Source organism: Lissotriton helveticus, chromosome 5_1 (genome assembly GCF_964261635.1).
Source record: "Lissotriton helveticus chromosome 5_1, aLisHel1.1, whole genome shotgun sequence".
NCBI lineage: Eukaryota > Metazoa > Chordata > Amphibia > Caudata > Salamandridae > Lissotriton > Lissotriton helveticus.
Genome location: NC_136065.1, coordinates 1741141313 through 1741168969, shown reverse-complemented (window position 1 = coordinate 1741168969; position 27657 = coordinate 1741141313). Strand labels below are relative to the sequence as shown.

The 27657-nt window shown below is 41.4% G+C and overlaps 1 protein-coding gene across 1 annotated transcript in view; it reads left to right on the top strand.

The window, feature by feature from the left end:
* SMARCD2 (SWI/SNF related BAF chromatin remodeling complex subunit D2) overlaps positions 1-27657 on the top strand; it is a 756802-nt gene that overhangs the window by 253446 nt on the left and 475699 nt on the right. The window contains exon 5 of the mRNA XM_078645026.1: positions 4765-4884. Coding sequence (XP_078501152.1) covers positions 4765-4884 — 120 coding nt within the window. The remainder of the gene's footprint in view (positions 1-4764; positions 4885-27657) is intronic.

Below are 27657 nucleotides of genomic sequence, written 5' to 3'. Positions count from 1 at the left end.
GGGAGCCGGCAGGCACCGCGGGACATTGGGGCTCCCCCTATGGTCCCCAACTTGAGGCCAGGCCCCGAGGGATGGGGGCCCCGGGGCCAAAGGTGGCCCAGGGAAGGGGGCCACATGGCCCCCCCTCCTGTTAAAATAGAAATAAAAATTAAAAAAGAGGCAGAGCCCCGGGGGATGGGGTCCCTGGGGCTGAAAAAGGCCTGAGGAGGGGCACCGCACAGCCCCCCTCCATTAAATGTTGACTTTATTTATTTATTTTTTAAGAAATTTGCCATGCCCTGGCCCATGCACTTTTCCCTTTTATGTATTTTTTTTTTTAATAAAAAAAATTGCTCAGGCCTTGGGTGATGGGGTCCGCCGGCCCACGAATACTAAGAGAAGGGGGACCACACAGTCCCGCTTCTAAAAAGAAAAAAGAAGTCGGCATCTCGCCAGAGACCCCGCCCCCTCCCTGCACAACTCTGCAAGTGTTCTTTGTTGGGGAATTAAGTCCCCATGAATCCTAAGCATCCTTATGGGCTAACTAGCCCACCAGGTACCTCCACTAAGCCCCCACACAGTGGGATTGCTGAGAGGGATCCAAGGCCACGCCCCTTTTTATAACACTCTGCAAACATCAGGACTAAAGTGGACTTCATCCCACAAGCAACGGTGCACCAGGAGACGCGTTTGCAGAGTGTTGTAAAAAGGGGCTTGGCCTTGGACCCCTCTCAGTAATCCCACTGTGTGGGGCTTACTAGAGATAACAGGAGGGGTAGTTGGCCCCCAGGGACCCTCAGGAGACAAGGGGACTTCATCTCCCAACCAAGAATGCGCCAGGAGGTGCGTTTGCAGAGTGGTGGAGAAAGGGGCCATGACCTGTGCCCACCTCTCAGCAGTCCCACAATGTGGGGCTTGCTGGAGGTATCAGGTGGACTAGTTGGCCCCTAATGACCCTCAGGAGGCAAGGGGACTTCAATCACCATCCAAGAGGGTGCCAGGTAGCCCGTTTGCAGACTGGTGGGCAAAGGGTGCGTGGCCTCCTACGAGAACATACCAATGCTGCTGTGTGGGACTTACTGGAGGTAATAGGAGGGGTGGTTGGGCCCCAAGGTTGTCCTTGGGGTTCAACTACCCCTCCTGTTACCTCCAGTAAGTCCCACACAGTGGGATTGCTAAGAGGTCTACGGAGACCAAGTCCCCCTTTCTCCACCACTCTGCAAACACGTCTCCTGGCACTCTACGGGTTGGGGATGAAGTCCATTTTACTCCTGAGGGACGTTGGGGGCCAAGAGGCCTCCTGGTACCTCCTGTAAGTCCTACGCAGCAGAATTTCTGAGTGCTGATGGAGGGCTCCGCCCCCTTCCTCCACCACTCTGCAAACATGTTTGTTAGTTAAGAAAACATAGAAATTCACTGAAAAAACCACAGGTTTCAGGGATGTTCTAGTTAGAAATTAGCATTTAAAAAACCTTTGAAATTAACTGAAAAACACACAGGTTTTCAGGGATGTTCTAGTTAGTAATTAGCATTTGAAAAACCTTAGATATTCAAGTTAAAGTTAGCTCAGTTAACTATAACAACCGAATTTCTCTGGTTTTGTACGAGTGAAATGTCAGCCTAACTATAACGTCCGTGAAACCTGTGTTTTTTCAGTGAATATATATATATATATATATACACACACACACCCACACACAAACTATATTTAGATCTTAGAGTTACTTTTCAAATGAGGCCCATACTATAAAATAAATCAAGACTGCATTCAAGCATATAGATGCTCATGTAACATACAGAATACTACATCTCATATTATAGTAATAAATTGTAATTGTGAAGCTTATAAAGCGCATGGTTTCTGTGAGGCGCCCAACTCCTGGGCACTCCCCTGGTGAAGCCAGGCATCCTTAGCGATTAGGGCCAGTGTGGAGACTAAGCAAGCTATTGCCCACAGTTTCAGCGTGGGACCCCATGATTAGAGTAGGCACAGTGCCGAGAATTATCGGGTCCGCGGATATTTGAGCTCAAGACCCTGCCGCGACGGGAATTGAACCCTGGTCCCAGGCCAGACCTCTGCATCAGGGTCTGCTGCTCTAATCAGTGAGCCACACTGCTCCACAATACAGTGTGAATTTAAGTTCATTACCTCTTGATTAAAAGGGGCAGATACATAGAATAATGGTACATGCAGCGCAGATACCAAACTTCTTAAAATATAGCCTGTTTTCAGTGTTCTCCTGTGCTGGCCCACAGCTTTGCCCCATAGTTAAAAGGTGTGTGAATATGATATCAGGCATAGGTTTTGTAATAAAAAAGGTACCCTTCGAGTACAAAATGCTATGCCTAGACAATTTTTTTAAATACTCCACACATAGGATGTGTGATGTATAGTGCAGCTTAAATACAATGTATGAATGGTTAGTAAAAATAAAAAGATTTCTTCTACATTGCGCCTGCCTCAAGTAGGTGTTGTTTTTTTATGCAAAGCCTGTCTAACAATTTTGGTAGATAATTCTTGATTTATAAAAACCGTGGTTGGTATGCTTGAACACCCAAGTATCCTCAATGTGACGGACGCCCTCTTGATTCAAAGTAGCAGAAAGCAGAGCTCGATTTGAGGTAAAAAAAAAAACTTTTCCAGCACAGACAATGATTTGTGCCGGAAAGTAAGTACCCTTTCAGGACTTACTTTGCTTAGTGTCACTTTGTGTAACTTTGCAGCAGTGGCGTGAAATCTTCACTAATCTGCTCTGAACTGCTTCCTTTTGAAAACAACACTATCTTACTCAACTTTCTTAAAGTCCGTAAACTTTGTGTTTTTGTTGACCATTATTTTTCATTAAACCTTCACTTGCAAACATGTGTCTGCTCACATCACTTTTCAGTTCACATCTTTTACAAGATGCTGTGATTTCAATTCCCTCGCTCTGCTAGACACCTGATGGCAGTCCTCTCAGCTTTGGTTAAGACTACTGCAATAGCTTTCTCCCTGACCTCACATTCTCTTCCCTGAATCTCCACTACTATGTACCGCACAAGCTGGTACATAGCTCTTCAAACGTCTTGCTAGTGGCACAGTCCACTAGTTTTCCTTCAGTCCGGTGACTACTATCTCATGATTTCACACACACACACACACACAGAAGCCATCTGTTTCAATCAATTATTGAGTACTAATGTGTTCTACTCAGTGCATGCTTGTTGGGTTACGCTGAGTATAACATATGGGATTCTGTAGTCCCTGTATCAAAACCATGTCTCTAATTTCTTTATAATCTGTGACACACCCAGTCGCCGATTATAAAGAATTGGCGTCAGAACTCTACTGTAATAACTACATTCAAGTTCTGATGCCACATTGCCTGCTGCCAGAGGCAGCAGCCGAGGGAAAAGGTAGGCCTGGTGACAGGGCATAAAACGAAACATGGCTTTTCTTCATTCTGTTCAGTTTTTATAGCTGTACTACCATGTCGCGTAGAAAGAGGAAATGTGTGGCAACATGTGTATTCTTTGCACTCCTAAGGTAGTTATAGAAAAGTTAGGATCTGTCAGCATGTTTACACACATTCCGAGCTACTGAGCATTAAAAAAAAATACTGACTTGTATCAAACTAAATCTAATATCTTTTTCCAACAAGTATCTAATTGTTTTTATGATGTGTTTAATTTTGCACAAGAGAATCTATTGTTATTATTCATGTTTGCAAACTTGCTGGCTGTTTCTCATGAAAGAGTTATGCACCAACGATTTAAGTGTTTTGTCCATGTATTATTAGGGATAAAGTACTCCCAGCCATACATGCCAAGGATATTGCAAGTCACCACTGAGTTCCAAACCGTTATAAAGTAACTCTGCCAACAGCCTTTTTCCTCTATATGGTCATAGAATGCATCAGGGAGTCGCTATATCCTTTTATTGTACAGCAGGGGGTACTTTATCCCATATATTATTTGATTCCTAGCAGTGATATATGCTATTATTATGCAAATGCATCTGTTTCCGTGTGGGGGTTCTTTAATTGTTTCAGTAGTGGTTAGTGGTTCTTTTACGCATGCATTTGGTAGGCAATATGCTACTTTTAGTCTTGTTTATTGTATGTATTGGTGTAAAGTGTGGTATTATTGTATTTATTTTCTTTTTGTAATATTTAATGATCTAAAAAACTGTTCATGCCTAAATCCCTTCCTTACGAAGTTCTCTAGTGTCCCATATAGTTCCCCTGAGTATCCTTAGTACTGCTTTCTTCCCACACATCCTAAATCCAGGGAATCCAAAGGTTAAATGCATTGCAAAAGCCGTGGCTTTTTCACATCAGTTGGTGGAAAAGTACAGGGCTGACGTAGGTTTAAATGGCTTTCCTGAATTGTGACTGGAGTAACATTCCTAAGCAACTTGGGACCATGCGGAAATCAAGTCCTATACACAAGGAGATAGTATCTACATAGGCTCAGTGTACTACAAAAAACAGTTAGAAATATTTCCTTTTATTCATATAACATTTAAAAATGGTACATAGGCAGCCATATTTGGAACATGAATAGCATGACATACAATACAACAATATATACATTGAAATAATCGGTTTAGACTCAACCATTTTTGGCTGAGCTAAAAGGTCGCACCCGTGAAACCATTTGGCTTTGCCATTCAGTCGGCTTTTCAAGATGCTTTTGAGTGCAATGAAAGTAAGAAAAGCAGAAAGTAGCCAGCCAGCATTTATCAGTAATTTCTGTTTGACTATCTTCTTGCTCATTATATCTTCATTTCTGTCAAATCCACAGCAAAAGCGCAAGCTCAGAATCTATATTTCAAACACCTTTACTCCAGGCAAGCCAGAGGGAGATGAAACGGAGAAAGTTGCTTCCTGGGAGCTCAGAGTGGAGGGAAAGCTCCTGGATGATGTAAGGCTTCTGAATTTATTTGCTTTTTTCTCCATTTGGTACTGAAATTTCACTATCAGTTGTCACATTTAATCATATGATTGATGTAAAATAACAACTATGGGGTGTTCACCTCTATCCAAAGAGTACTTTGTAGACCCACACCACCTGATCAAGGTGACAACTTTTATTGATTGCTTATGATGATAATAAGCATGCAGAAGCAAGTTGTATTTAGATGAGTAGCCTTTTGCTTCTGGTGTCTTCTAAACCTTCTCAACTATGTGTACCAGTTTATTTTAATGAAGCATGCTCCCACCAAATGTAACCTGTCGGCACTTGAAACTGTGTAACACTTCATAAGCAGCAATATCTTTAATTTTTCCTCACTCCAGTGACTGCCATTGTTGAGGCCATCTGGCCTCCCAAACCTTTTCTGGAAGTTAGATCTCCTTCAGCGAGGCATACCATGATTGATTTTGACTGGTGATTAAATGTCGAAGGCGATCCCCGTCTTGCTATTCTCTTGAAAAGCCAAACTGGGCGTGGTAGATTTGTTTCTGATTCGACTCTTGTGTTCTGTTATAACCCAGGGATGAAAAAATTCAGAAATTGTACACATTGTAACAACGTCATTGAGGGATCGATCATCGTACACCCCCAAACAGGCAAAAGAATCAATCTCAGAGACCAGGCTGATTGTAATTCGACATATGCTGTGTACAGCATCAAATGTGCGGGAAGCTATACATTGGCAAAACAGAGAGGAAAGTGAAAGTTCGAATAACAGAACACAAGAGTCGAATCAGAAACAAATCTACCACGTCCAGTTTGGCGACACACTGGGCAGAATACAACCATACTATTCCTCAACTTCGTTTCCAAGTTTTAGAAATAATCAAACAGACGTCTGATCATGACAGCGCCAAATGTCTTTCACAAAGGGAAATTTGGTGGATCAAATTCATGGAAACAATGACACCTAAAGGGTTGAATGACAAATTGGACATGATATGTTTTTTTATAAATTTCTGGACGTAAATTGACAGCATGTTTTACTGCGTGAAACTTTTTTCAAACTATTAATATCAGGGAGAGAGAATATAAGTCAGAACAAGGCAAACATACTTGATCGGTATGAACATGCAGATTAGGTTCACTCTAGGAAACAGCGCACCACACAGATAGTTAAAATCTGGTTGTCTATTAGGGATTTATATGTATACTAATGACAGGAATAGATAGTATCACAAAATACAGTCTTAAATACAGCGTTATTCACATGCACTTTGTTGATGAATGGTATAACACTGCAGCAATTTTTCTTTAATCAGGATTTATTGTTGATCATTGTGAACACGTAAACATTGTACGTTTTGACCAAAATGAACATCTCTTCATCCATCTTTAACTTTTTATTTGTATTTTTTTCTAGAACCTGCTTGTTTCATTTCAGTTGATTAATGTGTTCAAATTTTTTTGCACAAAAGAAGGTTTGTCTGAGAGGAATGCGTGATAATAAGAGATGTTGAAGTTTTGTGTTGGCCGTTGGGATTATGCATGGGGCATACTGACGTTCGAGCTTGAAATGCGACGTGATAAAAACAGTAGAAAGACTGGCAGGAGTATCGTCGGATTGGATCCTGTTACTAATGCGATTGGCAACGAAACAAGCAGATCGTGCTTAATCTTGAGCGTTCCTCAGGTATTCGGATTGGGGCTGTGAAATTTGTTTGTATTACACAAGATCTCAAATGGCTGAAGTCAACGGTCACTATCAGTATTTTGAACACATCATGACGGCATTGAGAGGGTAGGGGAGTGGACTCGAGTAGTCCTCTTTCTATGATGTTGATTGGGAGCGGCAGTGAGACGGAATGGGAGTAGGCTTGAGTAGTCCTCTGTTCATGGCGTTGATCAGGAGTGTAGAAATACGGTGGCGTGGAGTGAGCAACATATCAAAGGCGGCAGCAGTCACGGAAAGAAGACGCGGTAAAAGATTGCAATATTGAAGGTATGAAGCGCAGTTGACGAGCGAGAAGGGCAGATAGAATTGGAACACATAGGGACCAGTCGATTAAAAAAAAAAAACAATGTTATCTTGCAGAGCGAAGGCAGGAAAGCTGAACCATTGCTGCTACCAAAGTGTTTGAAGGAGTTTGTGAGATTGTAGGCAATTTAGAGGTATGCTATTTTCTATTAACGTTGTGATCGGTCCATTACTTTTATTTTCACTGTAAACTGTTGTTAGGAGGTTTTGCAATGTTTCATTTGTTTGCAGAGAGATTGATGGCAGACCGGCTCAATCAGCGTCAGGCAGTTCACTGAAAGCACAAACGGAAAGAGCTCTACACGTTGACAATATCGTTGGAGGTAGTTGGGAAATACCGTTTTCTACATGCAAATGGCATATTTTTGAATAGTATCGTTTCATATTGTATAGACATTTAGAATATCTCTTGATTTTCAGGTGGCATTCATAGAAGGTGTCAGTCATCGCTAGTAGCAGGTTTTCGAATTGCCACCAAGTCTGCCTTTTTGTGGAGGTATGAACATGTCTTATTGTTGCATACAGATGGATTTCACTAATTTTCCTCAGCAGCCATGAGTAAATGTATTACTCACAGTCAACAGCATGTTGATAGTTCGAGGGAACAAATTGCTAAGTGCAGTAGGGACTTGAGCCTAGTGAGTGATTATTGAGAATGAGTAAACTCCATTGCTAGTGTAAATAGGTTGCATCGATCTGATAAAAAATATGCGGTGTAAAACCAGATGTCTTTTATACATATTTCAGGTCATTAACGTGTGTGTCCCACATCTTGTGAACAGGGTTACCTTTTTCAGGTGACACAAATCCGAACGTGTTGGTAAGCGGGTGTTTGTGAATGTTTACACTATAGTCACTGATATCACTCCTGGGTGTGAGAGTTTTTTCTTTTCTGGTGAAGGTACTATACATACCATTGTTGATCAAATGGAGAATTCATGTGATGTTCAAACTAAGGGGCCGATTAGGATGGCGGTGAATCCGCATCCTCCGGGCCGGCGGAAGCCACCGCCGGCCTGGAGGATGCGGATTCACTGCCTTGGACTGCGAAAACACCACCAGCCACATTAGGATGGCGGTGGGATAAGCGGCGGACGGCAAGTCCGTCCGCTGCTGATCCGCGGTGTGTATACCCAAATATGGTGGCGGTGTCTGCAAGACACCGCCAGCCATATTATGATGCAGGCGGAAACATGCTTTTCCACAGCGGCTTTTCCGCCGTGGAAAAGCATGTGGTCTTTTGTGTTTGGGGGCCCGTTGCGAGCCCCCAGGGTGTTGGGGGGTGGGGGGTGCACATAGGGGGTACCTATGGTACCCCCCTGCTTTGGCATGCACAAGGTGGCAGGTACCGCGCGGTGCCTGCCAAGTTGTGCATGCCAAAGTTAAACATGCATATTTGACATTGCGGCGGCTGCTGCTCAAAGCAGCACCCGCCGTAATGTATAATATACAGGATGTGACCGCCAGGATGGCGGTCACACCCTAATTGCTACGGAGGGACCGCCGCTGCCCCTGCGGTCGGTCCCTCCACCTCGGGGGTGGCGGACGGACGCAAGTCTGTCCGCCATCCTAATCGACCACTAAATATTTGTGATTGTTTAAAAAAGATTATGTTCTGACCCACCTTGTTTACATGATAGAAGAGTGAAACCCGTTTTATTTTTACAGTTCCCCTGAAGAAGGGATCATGCATCCCGAAATGCATTGGGATCTACAACAGCGTTAGTGGAAATAGATCATGATTTATAAATGCATGATACAGATATGCTATGTTTTTTTGTGGAAATTGTAACAATAACACTAACACTGATATAAGTGTGAATCATGAGAGAATAAATATTGCAAATGTTTATTTGTTGTAATTGAACTTTTGTAAACAAAGTTATATTGTAAAGTGAGAGTAAAAGTGTTTTTGATAAAAGGAAACCATGGATTAAAAAAAGCAAACAATAGGGTTTACAGGTGCAGTGCAGGCAGGGACAAGTGTCTGGGTGTTACTTGTAGCACAGGTCTGTTTGTGATATCTGCCATGGACGTACCATGAGACGCTCTTCTCGATTAAGGTTAACCTTTTTAACGCCACAAAAACTATTGGGCTTACTGTTTTCCAGCTCCTGCTTCTTTGGTATAGTTGCAAACAAGAAGCCACAGCAAATGAAGACCGACGAAGCAGTGTCAACGACACATTAGCTGTAGTCTCCTTTCCAGGGTCTAGGTTCAGTAATTGGTACAAGGTTAAACTCCACGCTGGAAAAGGCGATTACCATACCTGCGACTTCTCTATTCACTCCTCCTTAAGGCATTCATCACCAACTACCAGCGCGGATTTCCAACATGGCCGCCAAGTCAGCAAGAGAGGTCAGTGCTCTATGAATCCTCCCCTCTGACGTTTGCTGATGCCTTCGCCGGCGCTCGAGCGCTGTTCTGCGCACTTCAACTGTTGCTGTAGCAGTGAACAGTGTCTCGCTATCGCGCCTGAACTTTTCTGTCAGAACTTATTACTGCTAGGTGCGGTCGTTAGTTTTTGTTTCGCCTTCAGTGGCGTTTCGGGTGTGAACACCGAGGAGCGTATTTCTCCTCTTAGGAATTTCTTAGTTTTTGTGAAAATCCGTTTCTTTGAAAACTCTCGCTATCCAGAGCATTCCTGCAAGAAGAGTCGGCGGTTCTTCACTTCAGAGTCGGTGGTCTCCTCAAATACATCGGCACTTGTGAGACTTGTCATCCGAATTCGAACTTTTACCTGAGAAGTCAAGTAAGGTCTTGTTTCTTCAGAGTATTAGGTCTTACAGCTTCCAAGAACACTGCAACACGTATTACTACTTACGAGAGAGAAACCTATATTTTCAAGAATTCATTTCCACCTGAGAGAGAGGCTATAGTCTAGAGCAGTGTTTCCCAAACTGAGGTCCGCGGACCCCCCGGGGTCCGTGACACATCCCCAGGGGGTCCGCAAGCAGCAGTTTTAAAAGCACTTTAAAAGTTGCTTGAATAATCTGTTGTTTTTGGGCAACAATTAAAGTGTCAAGATAACTCCAGTGATTAATGTACCTGCTGGGGAGAGATGCATGTTTTGTTCAGTAGCAGGTTTGACTAATCTAAGGTAGTGCAGAGGGCTAATATGCCTGCTGCAAAGAACTTATACCATGCATATGAAAAAAACAGTCGTTTATGTGCATAGCTCAGTGGGTTACTGCTTTTGTCACAGAGATTCTTTTGTTATTGTGCAGTATTTTTTTTTTTTTATGTTCTTATATAGCGCTTGAATCACCCGGAGGCATCTCGGCGCTTGCCTTGGGAACCCGTCCTGGCTTTTCCCTGTGAGATAGCCCCTACAGGGCATCCCCAAGGTGAAAGCCAGGCATCCCGCCGCAGGGAGGCCGTTGTGGAGATTAAGCAAGCTTAATGCCCAGAGTTGCAGAGTGAGAACCCATGATTAGGGCAGGCACCGGAGCGAGAATTATCGAGTCCGTGGACATTTGACCTCAAGACCCTGCCGCGTCGGGAATTGAACCCTGGTCCCGGGTCTGACCTCTGCTCCAGGGTCTGCCTGCTCTAACCAGTGAGCCACACTTCTCCAGTCTATCAGTTACAATCATAATCCAGCACCTTCAGCTATGACCTGCCATCAAACAGCAGCATGCAAACTGCATGGTACAAGTTAGTATGCTATCTTTTTTCCCCAGCATTTCACAATTCTCACATTGCCAAAAAGGTTTGTTTGGGTAGAATTAAACTGTTAAAGTCACCACTATGTTACATTCTGAATCAAGATTTTGTGCTTTTCCAGACCAAGCACTCTGAAAAAATGCTCACCTGTACGGATGACATGTGAATCCTACACCTTGAAGTCCCTTTTGCATTATGTAACAAAACATTTTCTATACACTAATTTACCCACATACGATTTATTGTCACTGTATGTGTGTGATGTACAGTGCTTTGACACCTACACTTGAATGAGAGATGCTATGAAACAAATGAAATACATGGGACAGCGGGGCTATTGAGCGAAGAGAGGTGGAGGTTGGAGGGTGATAGTGAGGATTCACAGAAGAGCCTTAAAACGATTGTTCTATTGGTGCATAGTGAGGTCATCCTTTACTATGCTTTAAAAGCAAATACAATTCAATATATAATGACAAATGTGTTGCAGAATGCACCATTTCCCCCCAAATTTTCTTGGTGGGGGCACCCCTCAAAGTTTGCTTTGCAGTGGCCAGGCTCACTCACTGCACTTAGTAATGGGACTGGCCTGACAACATTTGCCAGGGCTGCATTGGGTTTCCAGTCTAGCCCTGGCAGGAGCCTCATTCTGCGAAATAGAACCAAATATTGAAAAGATAGTCGCAGAGATGCAGCACTAACCATTCCATTAAACGTTTTCGATTTTGCTAATTCTTTCTATATACAATATTAAGATCTTTAGAGATTCGAGTATTTGTTTGGTGTGCACAACTGTGTTTTCTTTTTTAAAACTATTATTATATTATTATTATAATTACACTTAATTAAGCGCACAGCTACCCGAAGGTTTCCCGGCGCTAAAGCAAACAGAGGTATACGAGGTGAGGGGAGCATTGGATCAACAGCTTACATATTAAATAACCAAGTCTTGATACCCTACTGTTTTAATGTTTGAAATTTAAATCGTACAAATTGTTTGGGGGTCCTCGGCTTCCAGTAGTGACTCAATAGGGGTCCCCAGGAGTCAAAAGTTTGGGAACCACTGGTCTAGAGGGTATAAGTTATATAGTGAAATAATATAAGTGAATGTACCTATATTTGTTTCTGAGGGAGGTATTGTGTGTTTTACATTGTGTCTCCTCTGCAGGTATCTGTCACTCCACTTACCAGCGAAGGGAGATCCAAAAACTCCTAGAAGCGCCGAAAGACAGACCAGACCCAGGGACAGTCTCTCTCTTCTCTCTCTTCCCAATTTCCCCTTCCCCCTGTAGTGTGCGGACAGGAGTTTCTTCCTAGTCGGTAGGCTGTAGGGGGCATCGGAGAATTACTCTTCTGCTCCTGTGGAATCAACAGTTCAATGTACTGACAAGCAGAAAAATACTTAAATCTGTGGTTCTTGAAAAAAGGAAGAGTTTTCTACAGTTTAGATCAAGAAGTATAGCATAAGTCTTAAAAACGTCATATTCCCTTTTGGAAAAGACGACAAGCAGCAACTGCAACAGAAGGAGTTTTTTCATAAGCAAAAACTCAAAAGATCAAAGGTTCACAATAGCCTTCCGCTACTGCAGGAAAGAACCTTCCTGAAAGACAATGACTCTCTTGCTTCTTTCTCTCTTCCTCTCCCTGCTGCATTATACAGCACCCCAGTGGGGGCAGCAGGGAATATTTTCAACCAAATCAAATCAAAGATAGCTTTATTCTATTTCATTTTTAAAAACCATAAAAGCACATATAATACATAATGAGACATTTTAATAATTTATAAAAATATTCTTTTAAAAAAAGGAGGGGGAAAAGGGAGCACAGTCCCAGTTCACATATAAGCTGTAGCTAAGTAAATTCTTTTATAAAGAAAACATAAACCCAAAGTTAAAAAGACATTTCATCTTCTGATAGCTAAAACTTTTTCGTTTCAGCAGGAACAGAACCAAAATCCTCAATTCATAGTTAGTCTACATCTAATTACGTTTTTTTAAAAACATAGGCACGAGGTAAATAGACATTTCGTCTTCTAACAACTGAAGTTTCAGTAGGGCAGGTCTGCATTGCCTCAGACCCCATCTCTTCAGTAGCACGCCAAGATATTTTTTCCTGGCCAACGAATAAAATTTACAGAACAAGATGGAATGTAGTGTCGACTGTTGAGATATATCATCACATGGGCATACAATTAGATCTTTTGTCCAGCTGTTAGGTTCAGGGAAAGTAATTAATCTAAAGAAATAGCCAGCCCTAAAACGTGTTAGGAGCATCCGCGCGTAGCTGCTCGTTGTAAGGAGCAGGTACTGCTGAATGCCTGATCCCTGTGACATCAAATGATTTTCCTGGACAGAAACCTTTTTACTTTCAGCTTTCCAGCGTTTATTATCCAGGAAAATAAGACAGCTTTTCTTCAGATTTTTCCTTGAGATAGTGGCCATGGTGTTTGGGGAGTCAAAGAATTCCGGATGTCCTATCTCAGTTAAAAGACCCCTAACATATGTTAACCAGTCAATGTTGCTTACCCCCTGTAGTTTCAAACAGTCCATTACAACATCCCTATTAAAAGAAGTTTCTGCAGAAGACCATATCTTGTGCCATAACAAGATAGGGCTCAGCTTTATAAGATCAGTAATGTAGGCCAACCCTAACTCCTTATGACAGACAAATGCCGGAGTAGATCTCGGTACACCTAGTAAATATCTGAGAAATATATTTTCCTGTAGTTGAATTTCCCTGGTATCAGCAATCCCCCATACTCCGGCTCGATATACTGCTGTGGATATACATTTAGAGACATAAATATCCTTCAAAATGTGGACTGGTCGTCCCCCCAACCTAGATGCAAAGTTACGTACTGCACCAATAGCCCGGGGGGAAAAGGCCAGTTTCCTTGTATTAACAGCAGAGGACCATAACCCATTTCTATTAAAATTAATGCCCAAATATGAAAAGGTGTTTGTTAGCTCTATCTTTGAGTGATCTATAAAAATTTTACATTGCACATTTCTCTTTTGAGCGCAATACATGCTAAAGGTTTTACCTATATTTATTTTTAAACCTCTATTACACATATAACTTGCAAAAAGTGTTAGCGCTCTCTGGGTCCTTGCCATAATGACCGCGTCGTCAGCGTACAATAGTATCGGGACGGCGCAACCATTAATACAAGGGTAATCCAGGTTAAAACTAATAAGATAATTTGCAATACTGTTAATATAAAGATTAAACAGAAAAGGCGCAAGTATACAACCTTGCCTGACCCCTTTTTTTATGGGGAAAGTTGCTGTACATTCTCCCTCATTCCCATATCTTACTTTGGTGCCGGCCCCTCGGTATAGCTCTTTTATGAAGTTCAGTATATTAGTATCAATATCCAGTTTTTGTAGGGTGTCCCATAGGATTTCGTGGCTCAAACAGTCGAATGACGAACTTAAGTCGACAAAAGTAAGGAATAAGTTTCCCTTTTTTGCTACCACGAATTTCCCTATCATTAATGCCAAATTTAGCCCCTGCTCAACGGTACCTAGCCCCGCTTTGAATCCATATTGGAACTTTGATAGTGCACCGGTGTCCTCTGCCCACAACTGTAGTCTCTTTAAAATTATTCTCCCCGCTACTCTCATCAAAGAGTCAAGTAGGGAAATTGGCCCGTAACATATCGGGTCATTTCTATCCCCTTTTTTGAAGATAGGAACCAAAATTGCCTCTTGCCAGGTAGTTATAAAAGCTGTGTCGTTACTGCTATTTAAAACATTAGTTAGGAGGGGGGCCCATAGTTCTATCTTGGTTTTATAAATGTCCACAGGGACCCCATCAGGACCCGGGGCTTTACCAGCAGCACTTCCCCTTATTGCTGCCTCTACCTCGGAGACTGAAAAGGTGATATTTAAAGGAAAAAGTGCCTTAAGGTTAGTTACTTCTGAACCACGAACTGCATTGTGGTCAATACCTAGGGTATTGTCTTTTTTTGTACAACTCTGAGTAATGTTTTACCCAGGTGTCCTCCTCTATGGCCACCTCAATGGTATCCGTTCTCCTGGCCTGAAAAAAAGGGGCTTTCACCGCTTTCCAAAAGCCGATGTTATCTTTTAGGATGCATGCTTGGTGTAAAGCATGCCATGCTTCCTGTTTTAATTGGTTCTTTCTATTTTTAATAATACCATAATAGTTGGCCCTTGCTGTTTTTATCTCGGAGAAATTTTTGGGATTAGCTTTAAGGCTCTTAATTAGTACCGCATGAGCTTTACTACACTCGTATTAAACCATCCCTCCCCTCTAGTTTTTATGTTTTTTCTTTTTGTTCTTGTGAGAAGTTTCCTGTATTCTTCCGAGATCCTATGAAAAGCTGCGGTAACTAAGGTGTTTTCTTTGCTCTCTGAGAGGCAAATCATAAAGTCCTCAAAATAATTTTTTAAAAGGCTTTTAAGAAAGTCTATGGGCTCTACTTTATTCGAGCTAATGGCGTATCCATTTAATTTTGTTAGGGTCAGTCCATAGTCATAAAGGTTGTCAACAACAGCCCTGTTCTTGTTGTCTTTTGTTGCTAAAACAGTAAAAAGGAAGCTAATTGCGAAGTGGTCACTGATTGTGAGGTCCCCTACTTTAAAATTTGAGACATTGCACGAATTACAATTTGATACCAGAGCAAAGGCTAGTACTGAGTTGCACCCCCTACCATTAAATGTTGGGCTAAAGTCCACCTGTGGGTTGCACAATTCATTAATATACCCCAGGTCATGTTGAAATAAAAAAGTATTAAAGAAGTTTCCATGGGTTGAATGAGAAAAATGGGTACATGGATCTCCCTTAACATTTTCCATCCCACAAATCCTAGAGCAACTATGGGGGCATATGTGACAGTTAAAGTCCCCCATCCATAAAATGCATATCCCCGACTGACTATCATCGTCTGCATTTAACAGGCTTTGTGAAAGTTCATTAAAAACGTGAGCGGAATCTTCGTTCTTTACATTGTTATACAAATTAATCAGCCTAATGGTTTGATTGCTTTTCATTTTAAATGTCAGAGACTGATAATAGGCAGACCCCAGATTATGTTCCAAAACTTTTATATTTACCGTATTAGATATGTAGATACAAAGACCTCCTGAATTTCTCCCACTCGCAGATGACTTTGCAGTAGTGTGAAAGGTTCGAAAACCGTTTATATGTATAGGATCTAACTCCCAGGTCTCCTGGCAACAGAAAATAGAGAAGTTATCTATAAAGGGGAGAAATGCTGGGTCGCTAAATTTGTTTGTAAGTCCCGCTACATTCCAGTTTAAGAAGCTTAGTATAATTGAACTCTTATTTACCAGCGCTTCCCTTTCACAAGGAGGTATCTCATTATCCCCTTTAACCTGTGCTATGGATTCCCTTGGAGCCAACTGGGAATATTCTATTCTTAGTTCTCGATCTTCAGTTAGGTCAACATGGCTCCTAGCTGTATTATGCACCATTGTGTCTTCTTTAGCTAAATAATGATTAACTACACCTTGTTCGTGTTCTCCTCCTTCATTTAAAATCAGCGATTGTGCATAGTGTTTCCCTAGCTCCCTTGCTAAGCCATGCTTGCCCTGACCTCTATTGCCCACCAAATCGATGTTCTCAATCCTACTTGGTTTAGAGGAATAATACGAACCATGTCCTCCCTCCCCTCCGAGTGTACCTCTATACGGCAACTGATGTCAATCTACGTTCTCTAAGCCGCTGAACCTATTATGAGTCGGTATATCTATCCAATCATTACAAGAACCAAACTCATCAAATTCCATCCTCTTCATTGTGCGGTTTGAGACCCTAGTCCATTCCCCCCTCCGCTCATCTAAAAAGGGTGAAGGATAGAAATAAGAGAGCGGTCGGGCTTCTATCTTTGTCGAGGCATTATGGTGATACCAGTTACAAATGTGTGTCACTGAAGTTCACTAATACGCAGTCTCCTGGAATAGTTGTTGTGCTATTACCCACCCATGGTGTTCTACGCACCATTAGAATTTCACTCGTAAACTGGTGTGATAGGGGGCGGTTTGTATTCAACCAGTGCACGGCTTTATTCTTCAGAGATTTAAATGTTTCCTGTGTGGGATCGCTTAGCTCAGGGACACCTGTTAATACCACTAAATATAGACTAGATTCTGGGGGAAGATTTAATCTTTGGGCCTCCTGTCTTACTCCCTTGGCCAGGGCCACTCCAGTCTCTTTGGGGCCAGATTTAAATGTTAAGGTCTCATTTCCTGGAGGCCTGGGGAGGGCAGGTTCTACCGATTTTTTGGTCCCCTCGGTATTAGGGTTAGTTGGGGTCAATTTCTGCACAGTGGGTGTGATTTTTTTGCTTGTCGCACCTTTCCCTATCATTGGACCTTCCTTGCTAGCCAGTAAAAGCTGGCGAAGTTGTTTCTATATATTTAATAGTCTGGATTCCAATGATTTAAGAAGGGATTTTAACAGCGTCCCTAACTTCTCCATTACAGGGTCATCTATCTCCTTATTGGTTAAGTCTATGCTTGCCCCCCCTCCAATCGCCAAATCTTCACTCGATGTCGTCGGTGGTTGGTTTATGTGACTAGACGGGGGATTTGTAATCGAAAGCCCCTGTTGCCTGGTCGATATATCGCTCTTGCCCTGGGCCTTTGGGACCTTTGGGTTTCTGCCTCCTATTACGCTGATGTTGGCCCGTTTTCTTTTAGGTATTGTTTTGTATATCCGGGAGACTCACCATTTCACTATTTATAGTTGAGTTATGGGTAGAATTTAAATCTGCCATAACTTGGGAATCAGAGATTGTTATTGGGTGTAACTGTTCGTGTAATGGGGTGTCGTGTATCTGGGCTTCAACATCAATGGTGTTATTTGCTCTAAGTGAGTGTTCTGGCGTGCGGGCAGTCGCAAAATGACCCATAGAAGATCTCTTTGCCATGGCCAGGTCCTGGGACACCCGGCGTTCCATGAGGATTATCCCTTGATCTATCGCGATGTTAGCATTAGATATAAAATTAGCAAGGGTGCCATTTAAGAGTTTACCGGATTTGGAAGTTTTACTCTTAGTAGAAGGTACAGACATGATTAAAAGAAATACTATGCCTTCGCGTTACAAACAAAGAAGAAAAACATAAACCAATTTTTTTACCTCTTATATTCATACGGCAATAAGACTTCATATATTCGGCAATAAGTTAATGGAAGATTTTAGGGGGATAGCCCGGACCGGACTATTCCGGGCGAAAACGGGCCCGCCCTTGGCCCGGGCTTAGCCCGGCGCGGCCCGCGCGCTAGTCCGCGACGCGGGGGCTAGTCATCATTTAAAGCGCCGCCTGGCGCGCAATTGTCGTTTGCGGCTTTCGCTGCAAGTAAGCCTGGGAAATGGAGTCCTCTCCTTGTCCTCCTCTCGGCGGCCGCGGTGAAATGCGGCGGCGGGAGAACGCGCTGGGCGAAAGTACTGGCAGCAGGGAGTCAGCAGGTAAATGAAGAATGCCCCAAACAAGGTTTCCAGGGTTCACCAGCTCCACCGGGGCTAGTCGTAATTTAAAGCGCCGCCTGGCGCGCAATTGTCGTTGGCGGCTTTCGCCACAAGTAAGCCTGGGAAATGGAGTCCTCTCCTCGTCCTCCTCTCGGCGGCCGCGGTGAAATGCGGTGGCGGGAGGACGCGCTGGGCGAAGGTACTGGCAGCAGGGAGTCAGCAGGTAAATGAAGAATGCCCCAAACAAGGTTTCCAGGGTTCACCAGCTCCACCGGGGCTAGTCGTAATTTAAAGCGCCGCCTGACGCGCAATTGTCGTTGGCGGCTTTCGCCGCAAGTACGCCTGGGAAATGGAGTACTCTCCTCGTCCTCCTCTCGACGGCCGCGGTGAAATGCGGCGGCTGGAGGACGCGCTGGGCGAAGGTACTGGCAGCAGGGAGTCAGCAGGTAAATGAAGAATGCCCCAAACAAGGTTTCCAGGGTTCAACTATTTTCTCACATGGCAGAACATAACAAAAAATGTTAGGGTGAAGCAATGTGAAGTTTTCTTATAAAATCTGATTTCAATTCTTCACCTCCTTCCATACCTCTGAAAATTGGTCGATCCATCGCCCCTAAAACATCTGGTCAAGAAGTAAAAATTCTTATATGCAAGGGCGCTATTGAGAAATTCCTCGAGTTGGAAAAAACATTATTTCTTGGTTCAGACAAAAAATCTAATTTAAGAGTTTCACCCCATTGAAGACCATTAGAAACAGTAACAGAAAGTTCAGGCGGAATTATCATATCAGAATAGGTTTGGGGTGTTTCGGGCCGCCCGACGCCGCGGTGGGCGTGTGTGTCAGATGGCCGGGAGCCGTCCTATCTGCGCACGTGTGGAATTTTGCCGCACCGCGGCGAAATTCCGGCTGCGCCCCAGGGGTTAGTGTGTTTACCTGAGTAGAAGAAAAAATATATTGAACAATATTTTTATAATTTTTTAATGATTTAAGTAAATGCTGTTTCAAGCTTGATTTAAAAGTTTCAAAACGTTTGTGTTACCAAATTAATTGTTATGTTACTATAAAAATGCTTTATTGGGAGAGAAAAATAGTTAATTGTTAGGTTTGATACGGTTTTGTTGAGTTTTACCTTTTGAGAAGAGTTTTCTTGCTGCTTTTGGTTTGCAGGTGTATTTTGACTATTTGTTGAATCTCGAAGGGAATACATTTATAAGGTATTATTGGTTTTACATTTACGATTGTTACTAGGGAGAAAAATATGGTTAATTAATAGTATAGGTTTGTTTTCTAATTAGTCTTACCGTTTATGGTTGATTCAAAAAGTGATTTTCTGTTTGTAGACCACGTGTGATTTATTTATTGTCTGAAATAAAAACAAAAATAATGTTAAGTGTTGAAAAAAGTTTCACCTGAAATAGATTAACATAATAATGGTTATGGAATAACAGAACAATAAATTAATTATTGAAATACATATTTAACGTTTCAATCATATGACTTCCTTGCTATTATTATTTTATAGACAAATGAACATTAATTTATCATCATAATGTTTAAATGCTTAGGGTACAAGATTTTTTATGTTTAGAAATATTACTTTTTTATAACAATTTAAAATGCATATTTTAAGAATATAATATTTACCGTTAGATGTCTTTATGAAAAGATAAGTTTTTTTTTAAATGTAAATTCTGTTGAAAAAAAAATCATTGGTAAGTACGTTTATTTACAGGTTTTCTTTCATATTTCCATTATTTCACTGCATTTTTTTTTTAATAATAATTTACCTTTAATAATGATTTGTTGATGTCCTTTTGTTCCAATTTGAAAAAGTAAGGATTTTATTTCCAGGAGGTTATTTCCAGGAGGTTCTTTAAGTGTACTTATCTGTGGAGATATTAAAAAGATAAACAAATAATTATTGAAAAATATATACATTTTAACAATTAGTAAACAACATTTTGCAGTTTCCTAGACATAAGCATATAATGGAGTGGGAATAGCAATTCTAAGCCTATCACTACCCTGCACAACCTCTGAGGCAAGCACCCTTTGGATTAGGAATAGTAAATTAAACCCCACCACTATCCTGCACTTTCCCTGAGGCAAGCACCCTTTGGAATAGGAATAGTAAATTAAACCCCACCACTATCCTGCGCTTTCCCTGAGGCAAGCACCCTTTGGTGTTGGAATAGTAAAATTAACCATACCACTATCCAGCGCTTTCACTGAGGCAAGCATTCTTTGGTGTAGGAATAGTAATTGTAACCGCATCACTATCCAAGCACCCTTTGGAGTAGGATTAGTACATTAAACACCAAAACTATACTGTGCTTTCCCTGAGGCAAGCACCCTTTGGAATAGGAATAATAATTTTTACCATACCACTATCTAGCGGTTTCCGTGAGGCAAGCACCCTTTGGTGTAGGAATAGTCATTTTAACCCCACCACTATCCTGCGCTTTCACTGAGGCAAGCACCCTTTGGTGCTGGAATAGTAATATTAAACATACCACTATCCAGCGCTTTCACTGAGGCATGCATTCTTTGGTGTAGGAATAGTAATTGTAACCGCATCACTATCCAAGCACCCTTTGGGGTAGGATTAGTACATTAAACACCTAAACTATACTGTGCTTTCCCTGAGGCAAGCACCCTTTGGAATAGGAATAATAATTTTTACCATACCACTATCCAGCGGTTTCCATGAGGCAAGCACCCTTTGGTGTAGGAATAGTCATTTTAACCCCACCACTATCCTGCGCTTTCACTGAGGCAAGCACCCTTTGGTGTTGGAATAGTAATTTTTATTCCACCACAATACTGCGTTTTCATTGAGGCATGCACCCTTCGGAGTAGTAATAGTCATTTTAAACCCACCATCCAGCGTTTTCCCTCAGGCAAGCTCCCTTTGGAGTTGGAATAGTAAATTAAACCCCAACACTATCCAGCGCTTTCCCTGAGGCATACTATCCAGCGCTTTCCCTGAGGCAAGCACCCTTTGGAGTAGGAATAGTAATTTTAACCACACCACTATCCAGCGCTTTCCCTGAGGGAAGCACCCTTTGCAGTAGGAATAGTCATTTTAACCACACCACTATCCAGTAATTTCCCTGAGGTAAACATCCTTTGGAGTAGGAATAGTAATTTAAACCTCACCACTATCCTCCTTTTTCCCTGAGGCAAGCATCCTTTGAAGTAGGAATAGTAATTTTAAACACACCACTATCCAGCGCTTTCCCTGAGGCAAGCACCCTTTAGAGTAGGAATAGTCATTTTAATACAATCACTATCCTGCGTTTTGTCTGTAGCTAGCACGTTTTGGAGTTGGAATAGTAAATTTAACCCACCACTATCCAGCATTTTCTGGTAGTTAAGCACACCTTGGTGTAAGAACAGTAATTTAAATACAACCACTAACTAGTATCTACTTTGAGGTAAGCACTATTAAAAAAGCACTATTAAAATACAATTTTAGACTAAATGCAATATTTGTTTTCTTGCTTTTTTTTATGTTAATAAATGCTGTATTACATTTAAAATGAGTAAAATAAGGAATATCTTTTTTTTCACTTGCATTTTAAATTTAAACGGTAAAAAGAAATGGAAAACTCCTTTATATACTGTAGAATATTTTTGAGGAGAAGCTGAGAAAAAATTAAAACAAGCGTTATTGAAGTATATTTCTATTTGTTTTAACTAGCATATATTTTACAATTCCTAGATATATTACTTACTTGGTATATTTGTTGGGATACACTGTTTAGTCAAAGTCTCGGACAGCAGTGTGGTGTCTCTGGTAGTCAGGCAACCACTGTTTTTAAAATGGTGGACGGCTTCTTTTATACGTTTATTGGTATACAACATTATTTGTAAAGAAAATATGTTTTGTGCATAGTTTTTTTAACGTGTTTTTTATCCTGTGTAAAATAGTAAATAATTATTTGGTTATGTTTATATTCGTTATTTTTTTCCCTGAGGCAAGCACCCTTTAGAGTAGGAATAGTCATTTTAATACAATCACTATCCTGCGTTTTGTCTGTAGCTAGCACGTTTTGGAGTTGGAATAGTAAATTTAACCCACCACTATCCAGCATTCTCTGGTAGTTAAGCACACCTTGGTGTAAGAACAGTAATTTAAATACAACCACTAACTAGTATCTACTTTGAGGTAAGCACTATTAAAAAAGCACTATTAAAATACAATTTTAGTTTTTTAACGTGTTTTTTATCCTGTGTAAAATAGTAAATAATTATTTGGTTATGTTTATATTCGGGTTTTTTTCCCTGAGGCAAGCACCCTTTAGAGTAGGAATAGTCATTTTAATACAATCTCCCCTGCTGGCCCTTCTGGGGTATTCTAAAGATATTCCGCCTGCAAGGCGAAGGCTGTGGATATGGCCTTTTAGGTTGCCAAGAGATGCGTCGCGCTCACCTGACCTGGATGCGCGGGCCGACCCCGACGCTAGCTAAATGGTCTAGTGATATGTTATATTGTTGCACGCAAACGGAACTATATAGTGAACTGCTTCCTCCCCGTAACCGTCCTAAGAACTACTGGGCGCTGTACCTGGAGAAGAGGTCTGTACAGGATACTTATGACCCGAGTGAGCCACACTTAGTTTTGGAAGCGGGGGGATCACGGGAGGACACATCACAGCACATTGAGGAGGAGACACTTGTTTAACGGACGCGGACTGTGGCTCCTGTTTCTGGGTGCGGGGTGGGAGCAAGGAGTGCGGCGGAGGCCTGTGACGTGAAAGCGTATTGTATGTGTGTCAACATTGTTACCTGTTTGGGGGGTAATGCCTTAGTTTTTGCTCGATGTGTCCATGCCGAAGAATAACTGTGTCATTATTGTACTGTATGCGCCAGCTCTGTGTCCCTTGATTGTAAGTTATGGAAATGCCAATAAATACATTACAAAAAAATCCAAAAACGTTTTCAATTAAATCAACTTGACCCGCAGGTCGGCAAAATGGTGGTCACAACATACATTAAAAAAATAACGAATATAAACATAACCAAATAATTATTTACTATTTTACACAGGATAAAAAACACGTTAAAAAACTATGCACAAAACATATTTTCTTTACAAATAATGTTGTATACCAATAAACGTATAAAAGAAGCCGTCCACCATTTTAAAAACAGTGGTTGCCTGACTACCAGAGACACAACACTGCTGTCCGAGACTTTGATGAAACAGTGTATCCCAACAAATATACCAAGTAAGTAATATATCTAGGAATTGTAAAATATATGCTTGTTAAAACAAATAGAAATATACTTCAATAACGCATGTTTTAATTTTTTCTCAGCTTCTCCTCAAAAATATTCTACAGTATATAAAGGAGTTTTCCATTTCTTTTTACCGTTTAAATTTAAAATGCAAGTGAAAAAAAAGATATTCCTTATTTTACTCATTTTAAATGTAATACAGCATTTATTAACATAAAAAAGAAAGCAAGAAAACAAATATAACATTTAGTCTAAAATTTTATTTTAATAGTGCTTTTTTAATAGTGCTTACCTCAAAGTAGATACTAGTTAGTGGTTGTATTTAAATTACTGTTCTTACACCAAGGTGTGCTTAACTACCAGAAAATGCTGGATAGTGGTGGGTTAAATTTACTATTCCAACTCCAAAACGTGCTAGCTACAGACAAAACGCAGGATAGTGATTGTATTAAAATGACTATTCCTACTCTAAAGGGTGCTTGCCTCAGGGAAAAAAATAACGAATATAAACATAACCAAATAATTATTTACTATTTTACACAGGATAAAAAACACGTTAAAATACTATGCACAAAACATATTTTCTTTGCAAATAATGTTGTATACCAATTAACGTATAAATGAAGCCGTCCACCATTTTAAAAACAGTGGTTGCCTGACTACCAGAGACACTACACTGCTGTCCGAGACTTTGACGAAACAGTGTATCCCAACAAATATACCAAGTAAGTAATATATCTAGGAATTGTAAAATATATGCTAGTTAAAACAAATAGAAATATACTTCAATAACGCACAGGAGGGGGGAAGGGGTGGGAAGACCCGATGGTCAGAGCCCCCACCGACACTGTTCCGCACCCCCCATAGCAGTCGCCGCAGCTCACCGCACCTCTTGACCTCACCAAAGCGAACTCCGCCGTCAGCAGCCTCTGCAGGGCCTGCGGCGGCGGGGTCCCTGTCACCAGCCGCAGGGTACGTCAAAATTTAGGCTGCGGCTTCTCGAGGCCTGGTCCCTGCTCTGGACGCCGCCAGCAGCTCTCAGTTCACCGGGCAGCACACCAATGCCAAGTGCAAGATATCGTGCCCCCAGCAGCACCACTCTCTCGGGCTCCGCAGGACGAGGCAATTGGAGCGCAACTCTACAGGATAAGTGCAGGATCGTATATTGGGACAGAGAGCTCCGGACTCAGGCGGCCATCACAGTTGCCGTCTAGCTCCGCCCATTTCATTGAAAAAGTTATAGGACTTAACATTTTGTTCATGTTAAAATGGAGGTTTCTTTGTTTAGATTCCGATTAGTTTGAAAATCTTACGAAGAAAAGGAAGCGGTATGTTTTAAATTGATGTATTTGTATAAAAATGATTGTGAATAATAATGTATGTTTAAGAATTGTGGAATTTGGGATTATTATATTTCTGTTATACAGAATACAAATATATGTATGAATCATTGTAAAAAAAATTTAAAACGTAAATAAATACCTGAGTATTCATTTTAGTACCCAAGCATTACTTTTAGTACCTGAGTATTAACTTTATTTCTCTGGTGTTTATTTTCAATACCCACGTTTTAATACACTTCCCCTCCCAAAACCCCTATTTTCCCTGTATCCCATTGCAGGGGTTTATTATACAAAACAAATGTGTTGTAATTGTATGCGTTGGGTTAAAATGCGTTATAAAGGTTAATTCAATGTATTAATATACTTTTGCGTTGTAATGGTATGCGTGGTAAAAACATTCGATTTAATACTACTTGTGTTGTGAAAACTGCATTGTAAAAGCATGCGTTGTAATTGTTCGCATTGTAACGTCATATATTCCATTTTAACCAAGTACAACTAGGATATTTATTGAATTGATTTTAGTTGTAGAAATATTCTCAATCCCAATTGAGGGTGCACAAGTTAAACAGTACATTTTTTACATCATGTAATGGTTTAATTAACTAAATAATGACCAATAAACATTGACACTCTGCACCCTCTACTTCCTCCGCCCTCTAAAATGAACCTTTTACTTAAACGCCTTTTTGACATCTGTAGTAAACTTGGGACAATCCTTTGCTGCTTTTGCACTTTCACTTTCCATATTTGTTCTGGTCTCTAAAATGAATGTTATGCCACTTTGGGCCAATCTTTTGTGCCTTTGTAATCTGAACTTTCATGCTTGCTCTGGTCTTCTCCTGTTCTGCTGCTAAGTATTTGACTAAAACTGATTGCTTTACCTGCTGCACTGCTAAATATCGGTTTAATAATTATTTCATGTCTTGCACTTTTTACTCTGTTAAGGTCTCAACTAACTCCCTCTTAGTTTGCGGTTTATTTTTAATGTGCTTATTTTAATGTTTTATAACGGATGTTAAGATCTTGTTTTAAATTGTTTGTCCTGAATTTGGCCTATTGAGATGCACGTTGTTAAGGTTTAAATTAACTGTACAATAAGTTGGCCTGTAATCTAAAGACATCTGCCCAAGTATCAACAACAAGGAGAAATCTGCATTTAAGCAAGACACTGTGCATTGTATAAGAATGGTATCCATTACTGAGCTTTGAGTTGAAGCACTATTGTCTTGAAAGATCATTAAGATAACCAGAACTATCCTTACTGCACAACTGTCCTGACTAAGCACAGTGTGGGTTGATCCTTCCACTACCAAGCTGCCAAATTGCGAAATGACCTTCCCACGACCTTTAGTCTCCAACTATCTCCTCAGGAAAGCAATTAAAATGCTCCTTTTCAATTAAGTAATGTGGCTGTTCTCCGGATATTGCCATTGCTTGTGCTCCCCGGGGGAGGGACACCACAGACTAAGCTCATGCATGGAGCACACGTGATCTGGCATTGGAAACCTATTTGCAAGCTTTGAAAGAATTTTTTAATACCTCACACTTCAACGCAAGTTAGAACCCCTCAAGGGAGTATCCCAGTGCATAGATTGATGTCCTTTTTTCTACAAACGCGAGTCGTAGGACCCACTGAACTGACTTTCTACAAAGGAATAGGCACAATACAAACAACATATGTAACAGCGTAGCATTCTCAGTAGCAAGGATTTGGAATGGAGCCCTGAAGAAGTCCAGTGAGTACAAAACTTGTTGGCCGCAGTTTTTATGGTAATGATTAAAAGAAGAAAGTGAATAAAGAACTTTCCTTAAAATATAAAGAATAATCCGAATTATATGTATTGTATGTGTGAAATATCATGAAATTTGCGCTGAACTTTCATGTGAAATAAGCAACAAGTATTGATGAATAAGGGGTGCTAAACCATTAAGAATTAATTTATGTTTTGGAGTTGTCTCCATTAAAAGTTGAAAGGGGTTGAACTTCTGGCTCTGTGCACCACGTTTAGTGTATAATAATCTTTCCCACTGTGATGGTAGGTGCGGTAGTATATTGCCTCAATCCCTTCTGTATGTTATTGGACAAACAGTACATTTGACTGAATAACACACCTTAACATTTAAGAGCTCTCCATCTTGGAGTCTCTCTCCCTCTGTGGTGAGAGTTGGGTCACCTTTCACCTGTGAAATCTGGTAGAGAATTGTTTCTCCTCCAGGTCTTGAGATTGTGGTGGTTTCTGTTTCTTTAGATGGTGCTAGAGCCCTCCTCTTGCACCACTAACTGTTGTCAGCAGGTTCATTTGCAACAGCCACTTCAGCCTACTTTGAAGGTCCTAGCTACACCTTAGTGAACAGTGTCACGGGTCATGAGACATATTGTCTTTTTTTTAAAGCTGTTTTAGCCTAAAAGCACCAATTTTTGTTGTCTTTCATTTGCCGTTTTAGGGCATTATCTTTCTTTTACCACTGTTTTCTGAGGCAAAATGTTTCCTCTGACTTGTTTTGGTGGTGTCACCTCCCTGTTGCTTTTGGTCACTATGCTGGTGTGTGATAAATGCCTACCATGTGCAGAGAATATGTCAAAGAATGATGACCAAAATATCTGTGTGGTTTGTCCTACTGACACACACTCCATCAAAGACTCTGGGATTTGTCATCAGCCATATAGGAAACTTTGGGGCAAGGAAGGGTTCCACCTCAGCGCTAAGTGTGAATTGGACATAATGGGGTCTATTAGAATGGCGGGCAGACTCCTGTCCACTCGCCACCCTAGCGGTGCTGGGACCGGCCGCCAGTGGTGCGGCGGTCCCGCTGTGCCTATTCGGATTGCATTCTGCATATTTAATATTGTGGCGGGCGGTGCTGTTCAGCACCCTCCACAATGTTAAAAGTGGATGTTGTGCATTTGCATGCACAACGTGACAGGCACCACGTGGTGCCTGCCACCTTGTGCATGCAAATGTCGGGGGTACCATGGGTACCCCCCAAGTGCAGCCACCCACACCCCCAAACCCCTGGGGGCCCGCAACGG